This window comes from Mustelus asterias, unplaced genomic scaffold, assembly GCF_964213995.1.
Source record: "Mustelus asterias unplaced genomic scaffold, sMusAst1.hap1.1 HAP1_SCAFFOLD_129, whole genome shotgun sequence".
NCBI classification, from domain to species: domain Eukaryota; kingdom Metazoa; phylum Chordata; class Chondrichthyes; order Carcharhiniformes; family Triakidae; genus Mustelus; species Mustelus asterias.
In genome coordinates this window covers 45368-58646 of record NW_027590163.1, presented here as the reverse complement: position 1 = coordinate 58646, position 13279 = coordinate 45368, and the positions used below count along the sequence as shown (strand labels likewise).

Sequence of the window (13279 nt, the reverse complement as noted above, 5' to 3'; positions counted from 1 at the left end):
TCAGAACCCAGACTTTATCATCCTTATCCTTTTTCTCCTTTTGCCACCACTCCCTCTGTTTTGCGGGAGGGTCGTGGGGATTCCAATCAGACCGAATCATTTTATCATAAAAGTAAAATACTGCGGATACTGGAATCTGAAACAAAAACAGAAAATGCTGGAAAATCTCAGCAGGTCTGACAGTATCTGTGGAGAGAGAATAGAGCCAACGTTTCGAGTCTGGATGACCCTTTATAAGAGCTCTTCTGAAGTGTCATTCAGATTCGAAAGATTGGCTCTATTCTCTAATCGTTTTAATCGATAAGCTTCTTGTTCTTAGTTTCCAAATGGCAGGTAAGAGACCTGTCCGGTCCCCACTCGAGCTCTGGTTTTTCACTGGCCATGCTTGGGTAAGATTATAACCATTAGAATCTACTCTCAGAGATCTGCTTTTCAATCCAGTGCTACTTGGAGTATACCGTCACTTCACCAACTATCATAGAAACATAGAAACATAGAAACCCTACAGTGCAGAAGGAGGCCATTCGGCCCATCGAGTCTGCACCGACCACAATCCCACCCAGGCCCTACCCCCACATATTTTACCCGCTAATCCCTCTAACCTACACATCCCAGGACTCTAAGGGGCAATTTTTTTTTTTTTAACCTGGCCAATCAACCTAACCCGCACATCTTTGGACTGTGGGAGGAAACCGGAGCACCCGGAGGAAACCCACGCAGACACGAGGAGAATGTGCAAACTCCACACAGACAGTGACCCGAGCCGGGAATCGAACCCGGGACCCTGGAGCTGTGAAGCAGCAGTGCTAACCACTGTGCTACCGTGCCGCCCTAATTTACAAATTTATGATAAAATAATTTAAATAATGCCTGAGAACACTCTGAACCAACTACCTATCATCGTTTGTTGATTGATCAGACCCACGTTTTACAGATTCAGGAATCTCAGCTGCTGAACACCAGCTGATCCTGGAATAAGTTTAATTCTAACCCATTCTGAGTAAATATTCTCACCAGGTCCTCTGTTGGGGCCCTGCTAAGCAGCTTTAATGGTCCGTGATTGCAGAAACTGAGCAGTCACAGGAATGTGGTCAAGATAGCCCAGTCCCATAATGCCTCACATTCAATCTGCAGTCCTTCAATTATAACAGAATATGTGGCTGTATGTAGCTGCCTCGGCCGTGGTCAACCCCAACACTGCCTTCCTGAACTGTTACAATGCCTGAGGTGTAAGTACACCCACAGTGCTGTTAGGGAGGGATTTCCAGCTTTACATTCCTGACACGATTCTGACAGGTTTCGATAAGGTGGACAAAGGAAAGCGGTTCCCATCTGCTGATGGGACAAGGACAAGGGGGACACAGATTGAAGGTTTTGGGTCAGAGATGCGGGGGAGGGGAACGTGAGGAAGAATATTTTGATGCAGTGAATAGTAATGGGCTGGAACTTGCTGCCTATGAGGGTGGAGGAAGTGGAGACAATAAACAATTACAAAGGAAATTTGGTGGGGATTTGGGGGGTTTTCAAACAGAAATGCTGACTAAATATCTCTGAAGTCCAAAGATGTGCGGGTTAGGTTGATTGGCCAGGTTTAAAAATTGCCCCTTAGAGTCCTGGGATGCGTAGGTTAGAGGGATTAGCGGGTGAATATGTGGGGATAGGGCCTGGGTGGGATTGTGGTCGGTGCAGGCTCGATGGGCCGAATGGCCTCCTTCTGCACTGTAGGGTTTCTATGATTCTATGAAGTTCCGAGCACCAGCCACTGGAGGCAAAGTCATGAGACCGGCCAGTCCAGCAGAAAGAAACCCTTGTCCCTCCCCATTGACCAACCATGAGAATGAACTAAATGCAGTCCTGGATGTAATTGAGAGCAGAAACAATAACAGCAGAATCCAACCCCTGGAATCACTCGTGAACGTGTTGGTGTCTCAGCAGCTGGGATGAAACTCTGAATCCCTTCCCACACTGAGAGCAGGTGAAGGGCCTCTCCCCAGTGTGAACTCGCTGGTGTGTCCGCAGGCTGGATGAGTTAGTGAATCCCTTCTCACACTGAGAACAAGTGAATGGTCTCTCCCCAGTGTGAACTCGCTGGTGTCTGGCCAGGTGGGATGACTGAGTAAATCCCTTCCCACACACAGAGCAGGTGAACGGTCTCTCCCCAGTGTGAACTTGCTGGTGTCTCCACAAGATGGATGACTGAGTGAATCCCTTCCCACACACAGAGCAGGTGAATGATCTCTCCCCAGTGTATATCCCAGATTAAGTTCGCATTCACTGGAATACGAGTTTTGCAGAATAAGACGTTGCTTTTTGGCTATTTTTGTATCCGAATACTACATTTTTTTTCTGCGCAGTCGCAACCAGATTATTCCTTCCAAGTAATTTGTAATTGGATACCGAGATAATTAATTACTAATCTCATCTCAAAATTTCTGAAATGGTTTGGTGTTTCTCAATTGTTTCTGTATTGGTTCAACTCAGTGATACTGAACGGTTACACGTTTTCTGGCTAAATGAAAATAAAACTGCGTTTGAAAATTCTTGTAGGGGTAAAGTAAACAGGTTTCGGAAAAATAAAATAATTAGATGTTAGGACTTTTATTCATGTTAACTGATGCTTACAGATTAAAATAAATCATGAATTACAATTCTTACTGTGTCACCGTATCTCTGTTAGGGACATTACACTACCCTGAATCTTTTATATTTGATGTGCTCATTTTCAGAAAAAATACATTTTTGCCCAGTTTTCGGGATTTGAGACAGACAGGGAGAGATAGTTAAAAGGCGAAGGGAGTTTTGAAATGAACATCAGGTTAATTTAAAATATGTATTGATTTTTTTGTTGTTGTAATTTGACCTTTGATCAATTAGAATCAAAGAGTTTGTATAAATTTGACAGAGCGAACAGAGTTTTCTGACAGGTGGAATTCGCTGACACTCAAGCAATTGTTCATATGATTGTGTTTGAATTGTAGTAAAGTGTCAACACAAACTGGCTAGAGATGGACAAGTTAATGCTTGAAATTCAAAAAGATTAATTTATATAAAAATATTCTGATATTATAAAAATAATCTTAGCTCTGCACTTAATAATAACATCATGTCTCCCATTACTGCTGAACTCAGGATAGAATTATGGGAAGAATAAATGACAGAATAGAAGAATTGATTATATCTGAACCTTATGTTTAATACTTGTTAAATATTATAATGAAGAAAAAGTCTGGACTTATATTCTGCATCGTGCTTTAGAGGATTTGAATCAATTGTCCTCTTTGTGTTTGCACTGTTTAATTCAGATTTTCTTTAATTCAACAATGTGTTTAATAATTAAGTTATATGGATGGTCTAACTTTTTAAATCTAGAATGCATTATTATTGATTTCAAACTGCCAGGCCGTTACAGCCTATACAAATTCAGAAGTATGCATTTTTAACACGTTTCTAGGTTATAATACGACATTTGTAGTAAAAGTGGAAAAGTAAAATATTACAATGTGATTGGATTTAAGTAAATGAATGACAGATTCTGAATGTTTCCATTCAGTAATTTGAAACTATTGTTTAACATTGTATAAGATTTAATTGTAACCTAATTATTTAACAATGCTGGAGGTAGAAGCGCGTTTTGAATGATTGAAAACTCATTTTATTACAGAGTTCAAATCAGCTGATAAGTGAACTAACTGGCAATTAACAATAACTTAAAATATAATATTGGTGCTGATTAATTTAAAACAAAAGAACTTGGATACTGTACAGGCGTGCAAAATACAATCCGTTTTGAGAATATTTAATTGTATCGAAAATGAATTCAGAAACAAAACATTTCTTTACTCAGCTATGCTCAGCTCGATAAAGTGTTTTGCCTTGATTATTTTGTTCATTAATTTAGTTAAGAAATTAACTCGAATCAGATAATGATTTTTAATGTAAATGTTTCTTGATTTGTTTACTTCTTACTGTGTCACTGCGTCTCTGTTAGGGACATTGAACTGTCCTGAACCTGTTATTTTTGATTGCTTATTTTCAGCGAAATTACATTTTTACATAGTTTTCGAGAAGTGAGACAGAGAAATAATTAAAAGTCGAAAGGAGTTGTGAAATGAATATCAGTTTAATTTAACATAGGTTATTGATTTTCTGTTGTTGTAAGTTGACCATTGATCAATTAGAATCCAACAGTTTGAATGAAATTGACAGATTGAACAGATCTATCTGCTGGGCACTGGATTGTTGCACCGTTTGTGTCTGTTCTGTTTCTGTGCGCGTGGTCACTGTGCTGGGACCAGGAATCTGCCTGGCTGGTTGCATACCTTCTGGTTCCTTCTGCTGTATTTCAGGGAGTGAAATTTGATTTATTTCTTTATAAACTTGTAACTGTGAGAAACATGACAGTTTGACTTGATGTTTGACTTGTAGTCTCAGAAATGAGATCCCTAAAGCATATTGTGACCATCAGGCAGAGCAGAAACGTCAGACTGGAGAGGGAGATTTCGGTGATTTTTAAGCTTTGATGTACCGACCTTGGGAATGTTCGATGAGCAAATGCAAAGTGAGATTTACTATATTGTGCTCCTTACTATAGCAGTCCCTGACCTGTTTGGTATGACAGTTGAAGGGTCAAGTTCTTTTGCATCTTATTTTTAATCTTCTAAAGACATTTTAGAGTCATTTGCTCGGCCAGAATTTTTAATCTTCCCTTATTGTTCCTTGATGAAAGTGTTGATGTGAAGCATTCTTGAATAACTGCAGTCCATATGCTGCAGGCATCCGCCGTGCTGTTAGGCAGGAAATTCCAGGATTTTGACCCAGCTACTGTGAAGGAACTGAGATACTGTTTCAAGTCAGGATGGTGTGTGTCTTGGAGGGGAGCTTGCAGGTGGTCGTGTTTATGTGGCTGCTGCCCTTGACCTGTTAGGATGTAAAGGCAGCGGGTTTGGACAGTGTTTTGTATGGAGCCTTGGTGAGTTGCTGCAGTGCATCTTGTATATAATACAAACTGCTGACACTGCTTGTCAGTGATGGAGAGAGCGAATAGGGTGAATGAGGGGGCGCATAATCTTGTGGGTGGCTTTGCCCTGGATTGTGTCAATTTTTAAAAGTTTTTACAGTTTTCGCTCATTGAGAAAAGCGGAAACTATTCAATTGCGACTGATTGTGGAAGATTTAAATGTTTTTCCAACCCTTGCCCCGCGCTCCGTATTGTGCTCACTTGCCACTCCCATTTACTGTGAGAGTGGGTGGGTTTGTCTGGAGTGAGGGTGCATTTCCAAACTGAATTAACTAGATATAGAATTTCACACGTCACACACACTCTCTCACACATAAATACACACATACACACTCTCATATACTCTCACACATGCACACACACATACATACTCACACTTACTTTCTCTCTCATACGATCTCTCTCACACACCCATACACATTCTCTCTCTCTCACGTTACACATGCATTCTCTCAAATACAAATACATACTTCCTCTCGCTCTCTCCATCAATCTCTCACACCCCTATACACAAAAGCAATCACATCCCACACACCCACGCATTCTCTCTTATACACAGACACACACTCTCACATAAGCAGTCTCACACTCTCGCACACGCACTCTCACATGCACTCTCTCCCCCACTCTCTGTCACACATGCTCAAGCTGTCTCACATTTCTTCACACGCTCTCTCACAATTCCTCTTGCACACGCATCTCTCTCTCGCTCACAGACACGCACATATTTCTATTTCTCTTGCACACACTATCTCACACCTCTACATTCTTGCTCTCACACACTGGCTCTCTCACAAACACTCTCTCACAAACATAGACACATGCACACACTCTAACACACACTCTTACACACAGACACAGTCTCTCACACAAGCACAGTCTCGCGCACACATTCTCTCTCTCACACACACGCATGCACTATCCCTCTCACATTCCCTCTTCCGTACACTCTCACTTCGTCTCACACACATTCCCGTGCTCTCTCTCTCTCATACGGACACTTGCACACGCATTCTCTCACACAGGTACATATTTCTCTCTCTTTCACCCGCTCAGTCCCTTACACATTGTCTCACACACGCACAATCTTGCTCTCAAACACTGTCTCTCACAAACACCCTCTCTTTCACACGCACACAATCTCGCACACAGTCTCTCCTTCTCTTACACACGAACACACATGTATATACAATGTATCGCTCTTTAAACACTCCACCTATCACAGACACATGTTCTCTCAACAGTCAATTCACTCACACACACTCACGCATCCACTCTGTCTCTCCCCGCCCCTCCACACACACACACACACACACACACACACATACACACACATACACTCAAACACCCCACATTGCTTCTATCTCCCACACACATTGTACACATCTTTCTCACTCACACGCCATCCCATGCACAGTTTCACACACTGATGAACATATTATTTTGCTTTCCAATAGGCACTCCCTCTCACACACACTGTCTTTCACATGAACACAACACTCTCCCACACACATACCCTCCCTCTCAGGCACACACACTCTCTTTCACAGACATCGTGTATCTCAAATAGACACACTCTCTTTCACATCAACATACACACAATCACACACAGAAGTACTCTTTCACACAGACTCCCCACACACACTCTCCCCGCCCCTCCACACATATACATTTTCAAGAAGAGTCACACTGTCACACACAAAGAATAATTCTTCAAACACACATTCTGTCTCACACACACACATTATCTCACACATCCTTTCTCTCACGTACACTCTCTCCTCTTGCACGCACAGCCCACTGTCTCACACACGTGCAAACGCATTCTATCATACACAGGCATGCTCACACACACATTCTCTCTCTCTCTCTCTCTCTTTCTCTCTATCTCTCTCTCTCTATCTCTCTCTCCCTTTCTCTCTCTTTCTCACACACACGTTCTCTCTCTCTCTCTCTTTCTCTCTATCTCTCTCTCTCTCTCTATCTCTATCTCTATCTCTCCCTTTCTCTCTCTTTCTCACACACAGACACACACTCTCTCTCTCTCTCACACACACTTTCAATCTCGCATACGTCAGAGTGTCTGTCCTTGACACCATAGAGTGGAATCATAGGATGCTACAGTGCAGAAGGAGGCCATTCAGCCCATCGAGTCTGCACCAACAGCAAACCCACCAACGCCCTATCCCCATAACCACATGTATTTACCGGAACTAGTCCCCCTGACACTAAGGGGCAATTTAGCACGGCCAATCCACCGAACCCACATCTTTGGACTGTGGGAGGAAACAGGAGCACCTGAAGGAAACCCAAACAGACACGGGGGAACTTGCAAACTCCACACAGACAGTGACCCAAGTCGGGAATCCAACTCTGAGGCAGCAGCGCTAATAACTGTGCCACCGTGCCACCGCCACCGCCCCCCCCCCCACCCCGATACCCCCATCCCCCCACCCCGGTAGCATTTGAATGAGGGTGGGATCAAGGGGCCCGAGTAAAACTAGTCAATAAGAATCGGCGGGAAATTCTTCTCTGTTTGGAGTCATACTTAGCACAAAGCAACATGGTATTGGTGGTTGGAGGTCAAACATCTAAGTTCAGATTTCACTGCAGGATTTCGGCAGGGGAGTGTTCTGGGAGCAACAATCTTCTACTGCTTCAACAGTGACATTCCCTCCAACATGAGGTCAGAAGTAGGAATTTCCATGTGTTACACCGGACAAAAACTCCAAAAGAATAAGAAGGGAATTGGCTGAGACCAAGGCCGCCTGGCTCCCCAATACTGGTGTAAACTTGGTGTTTGATTCCTGTGCGACCCATCCTAGTTTTGCTGTCAGCTTCCCTACAGCTCCCTCAGTCTGACTATTTGTTCACTGGTACGTGTTTCTTAAAGAAAGACACCGACATTAAAGCAGCTGCCCGGTGATTTACACATCCCTGTTACTGAAAGCTGATCAATGTGGAGAATCGGGAAAAGATCGATGGAGAGGAAGAGGTGGAGGTGGCCCACTGACTCTCTCACCCTCATCCACACTTACTCACTCACCCTCAATCTCTCATCCTCACTCAAAGAACTTGACTCACTCACCCTCACTTATCCACCTTCCCTCGCTGACACACTCTCACTCATTCATCCCCACTCACAAATCCCAACTCACTCATCCCAACTCACTCATCCCAACTCACTCACCCTTGCTCACTCATCCACCCTCACACACTCAATTTCACACACTCAATCTCATACACTCAACTTCACACACTCAATCTCACGCACTCAACCTCAGAAACTCATTGATCCTCATTCACCCTGAGTCACTCACCCTCACACCCTCACACCCTCACTCACTCAAAATCACTCACACACATTCGCTCTCTCACTCTCACCCATCCTCACTCACTCACCCTCATTCACTCACATTCACACCCTCATTCACTCACCAGCACTCACTCACTGACTCAGACTCACTCGCCCTCGCACACCCTCACTCACTCATCCTCATTCACTCACTGTCACTCAGTCACCCACACTCACACGCTATCACTCACCCAACCTCACTCACTAACCCTCAGTCACTCACTCAGAGCCTCAGTCACTCACCAACACTCATAGTCACCTTCGTTCACTCATCCCACTAACCCACCCTCACTCACCCAGTCTCACTCACTCAGCCCACTTACCCACTCTCACTTATCCAGTCTCACTCACTCTCACTCACCCTCACTCACCCCACTTACCCACCTTCACTCATCCAGTCTCAATCACTCTCACTCACTCACCACACTACCCTCCCTCACTCATCCAGTCTCAATCTCTCTCACTCATCCTCACTCACTCACCACACTTACCCTCCCTCACTCACCCAGACTCACCCCCACACACTCAAGCTCAATTACCCTCTCTCTCTCTCACGTACGCCACCTGACCCATTCAAACTCACTGAGACTCATGCACCTACATTCACTCACACGCCCTCACATATTCACCATCACTCACGTTCACCCACCCGAACTCACAGATCCTCAATCACTCATCCTCAGTCAAACACCTTTACTCACTCACCTTCACTCATCCACCCATCCGCATTCATTCTCCCTCACACACTCTCACACACCACCCTCAATAACACACCCTGACTCACTCACTCTCTCACCCTCACTTACTAAGTCACATTCACTCCTCACCCTCATTCACTCGCTCTCACTCACCCACCTTCACTAACCTTCACGCATCCTCACTCACTCACCCTCATTCATTCTCTCTTACCGACACTCACTCACCCACCTTCACTCACACATTAAGCCACCTTCACTCACCCACCCTCTCTCACACACCATCATTTACTCACGCTCTCTCACCCTCACCCACACTCACTCACTCACCCTCAATCACTCATCCTCACTGAAAGAACTTCACTCACTCACCCTCACTTACCCACCTTCCGTCACTCACACACCATCACTCATCCACTCTCACTCCTTCAATCACTCACCCTCACGCACTCACATTCTCTCACTCACACTCGCTAAACCTGTGTGTGGAGGTCTGCAACGAGAGAGAAGAAAGATCTCAAGCGGCAGTTTGGTGTTCAAATGTGGGAGCTGCCCTGCGAATGTGGAGAGCTGGGGGGAATCCCTGGGGGCTCAGGGCCAAGGACAATGGCAAAGAGCCGGGGAGAACAGGAGGCGTGCTAAAGGGCAGAGAGCCAGGGGGGAAGGGCAGAGAGCCTGGGGAATGGGCCCACAGCCGGGCAACAGGGCTGAGAGCCGGGAAAGGGCAGAGAGTCAGGAGAAAGCGCAGAGAGCCAGAAGAAAGGGCAGAGAGCTAATAGAAAGGGCAGGGAGCCAGGTGAAAGGGCAGAGAACCAGGAGAAAGGGCAGAGAGACCAGGGAAAGAGGAGAGAGCCAGGATAAAGGGCAGGGAGGCCGGGGAAAGGACAGAGAGCCGAGGAAAAGGACAAGAGAGCCCAGAGGAAAGGGCATAGAGTCAGGGGGAAAGGCGGAGAGTCAGGGGGAAAGGGCAGAGAGCCAGGGGAAAGGGCAAAGTGGATAGGGAGCAGGAACACCGGGCAGAGAGCCGGGGGAAAGGGTAGGGAGCTGAGGGAAAGGGCAGGGAGCCGGGGGAGAGGGGACAGAGCTGGAGGGAAGTGTAGAGAGCCAGGTGAAAGGGGAAAAGAGCCACAGGGAATAGCAGAGAGCCAGGGGAAAGCGCAGAGAGTCGGGGAAAATGGGCAGAGAGTGGATGATCGACGGGCGGAGTGAGGATGTGCAAAATAGAGCGAGCACCACAACCAGATCATCTGTAATCTCAGTGAATAATGGAGGAGACTTCAGGGCCCGAATGGCCAACTCTTGCTATTAATGTCTGACCCTTCAATTAGTCAATGTTGCAATTATTTGAATTTGTAATCACATTTAGAGTTTCCTGGTCATTCAGTAAGTATTCATTCCGAAGGTAGTTTTGAAGCAAAGTCACTAATCTTCGTTTTGTGGAGTGAGAGGCAGTGAGTTGGAGAGAGGAAGGGACATCAGCTAGTTTGTACACAGGCAATATCCAAAACTACAATGTGGATATGCCGACGCTAGGTTGGGGTGGGCACAGTAAGGAGTCTCACAACACCAGGTTAAAGTACAACAGGCTTATTTGGAATCGTGAGCTTTTGGAGCTCCTTCATCAGGTGAGTGGATGATATGAATGAAGAGACAACTTCTTCATCACAAAGTGCTGTTGTTTGAGAAATAGCTAGTGCCTGAAGTAATGGAGAAACTCTTTACACTTTTCTGTTAATCTAATGAATGGTATGTCATTACAATGACATCAAAATGTTTTTGTCTTTCCAATCTGATAGAGGTGGAGACAGTGATGTGAGTTTCTACAAAGATGGCGATTCTCAAATGATAGGAGTAACAGAAGCTGAAAGGTGTATGTAGGTCTTAATCGGGAAATATAAAGTTAAGTTCATAATTCTAGACAAATCGTGATGTAGAAACATAGAAAATAGAAGCAGGAGTAGGCCATTCGGCCCTCTGACCCTGCTCTACCATTCACTTTGATCACAGCTCATCAATATCCTGACCCCGTCTACTACCCATATCCACTGATCCCTTTAGCCCCAAGAGCTATACCTAATATAGAAACTTACTTGTATAAATATGTTTGATTAATTAATAAACGCAAGTAAGAGTCTAACTTGTTGAATCGACTATTCTTTCCCAGCGACACCGTCTCCGCCCACTCTCTACAGCCTCGTCTCTTCCTGTCAGCAACACAACCCCGGCGGCTCCATCACCTACGGCTGTTTGGCGATGGACTACTCTCCGGATGTCTCCAAACTGACCTGGAAGAAAAATGGGCAGCTGATCGCCACTGGATTTAAGACTTATCCATCAGTGAGAAACGCGAAGGGAACCTATACCCTGAGCAGCCAGTTAACCATCACCCAGTCAGTGGGAGAGTGCAGCAAAATCAAGTGTGAGGTTCGACACAGCGACTCAGTCAACAGCATTGGAATGCAATGTAAGTGTTGTGGAACTTGGGCAAGACAGGAACGCGCCGATTGAACTGTATAAGGCCTTAGTTATAACTGATCTGTCGCATTCTGAAAGAAATTGAATTATGCAAACTCCAGGTAAGTGTCTCCTGACTGAAACGTTGTTCAGAACCAAAGAACAACAGGACTGTTACTGAGCAGAATGAGGCCATTTGGCCCATCCTGTCTGTGCTGGCCAAAAGGGAGAACAAATAAACTAGCCTGACATTTGGAGCCCATTTTCCAGCCCTTGCGCCGTAGCCGTGCAGGTTAAAGCACCTGAGATGCAGACGTAATGACCTTTTAAATGACCATGCTCCCTGGTAATTGAGCCCTCGACTTGGGGAATGAATTATTTCTGCCAACATCCCTTATAATTTTGTGAACCACAATTACGTCACGCCTCAGCCTCCTCTTTTTCTAAGGAGAAAAACCCCTGCCTATCCAATCACGCCTCATGGCTGCAATTTTCAGGCCCTGGCAACATTCTTGTCAGCCTCATCTCTCTTCAGAGTCATTACATCATTCCTGCAACGTGGTGACCAGAACTGTACAGCAAACTCCAAACGTGGCCTAACTAGCGTTTTATACAGCTCCATCATTACACCACTGTTTTTGTATTCAATCCCTCACATAATAGAGGAACTAATCCGATATGCTTTCTTGATCAACTTTTCCAGCTGCCCTACCATCTACAAGGACCTGTGGACATGCACTCTAAAGTCTTGCATTTCCTCAATCCCTCTTAACATTCCAGTTTATTGCCTTGCGTTGTTTTCCCTCCCCAAATGCATTGTGTGGCACTTTTGACGGTTGAATTCCATTCGCCATTTCCCTGCCAATTCAACCAAACCATGGATATAATTCTCAAATCGGCAGCTATGGTGCTCAAATAAAAGAATTAATTTTAATTGATGTCAATTGAATCTTCAAGTAACGTCTGAACATTTGTTTGTTGAAGGCCCACGCGTTCTCCCCCCAACCGTTATCCTCACCGTGAGTTCCAGTGAAGAAATCACCACCAGAAAATTTGCAACCATCGTCTGTTCAATCATCGATTTCCAGCCAAAGTCAATGACGGTGAAGTGGCTGAAGAATGGACAACTCATGGATTCAGGAATTGTCACCTCTCCCGCCTGTGAAGTGAATGGGAACTTCTCGGCCAGCAGTCGGCTGACAGTCTCCGCTCAGGAATGGTTCAGTAAAGTGGTCTATACCTGCCAGGTCACTCATCACGAATTCACCCAGATTCAGAACATCAGCGGATCTCTGGGTAAGAGACTCAAACCGACGATAAAATATATAATTTCGATGTTAATCGAAATTAGGGATCTATTAAAGTTAGTACAAAGATAGAACAACTTCTAATTTACTGTCATGTGTTTTGCTGCATTAGGACAGTGCCCCATTCAGAATTTCATCACAACGGCAATTTTTGTTATTCCTTCATGAGATATGCATTTATTTCCCATCCCTGAGGGCACTTAAGTGTCAACCACATTGCTGTGGATCTGGAGTCACATGCATGCCAGGCCAGATAAAGACAGCAGATTTACTTTTCTAAAGGGCATTCGTGAACCAGGTGGGTTTTTACAACAATGGCTTCATGATGATCATTTGACTTTTAATGATAGATTTTTACTAAATTCAAATTTCACCATCTGCAGTGGTGAGATTCGAATCTGTGTCCCCAGAGTCGTGCCCTGGGTTACAAGACCATTGGCAACACCACCAT

At 44.9% G+C, this 13279-nt stretch overlaps 1 protein-coding gene across 1 annotated transcript in view; it reads left to right on the top strand.

Moving 5' to 3' along the window:
• Nucleotides 1–13279, top strand: part of LOC144484821 (uncharacterized) — a 57934-nt gene that overhangs the window by 22839 nt on the left and 21816 nt on the right. Inside the window, exons 4-5 of the mRNA XM_078203183.1 lie at nucleotides 11279–11531; nucleotides 12506–12817. Coding sequence (XP_078059309.1) covers nucleotides 11279–11531; nucleotides 12506–12817 — 565 coding nt within the window. The remainder of the gene's footprint in view (nucleotides 1–11278; nucleotides 11532–12505; nucleotides 12818–13279) is intronic.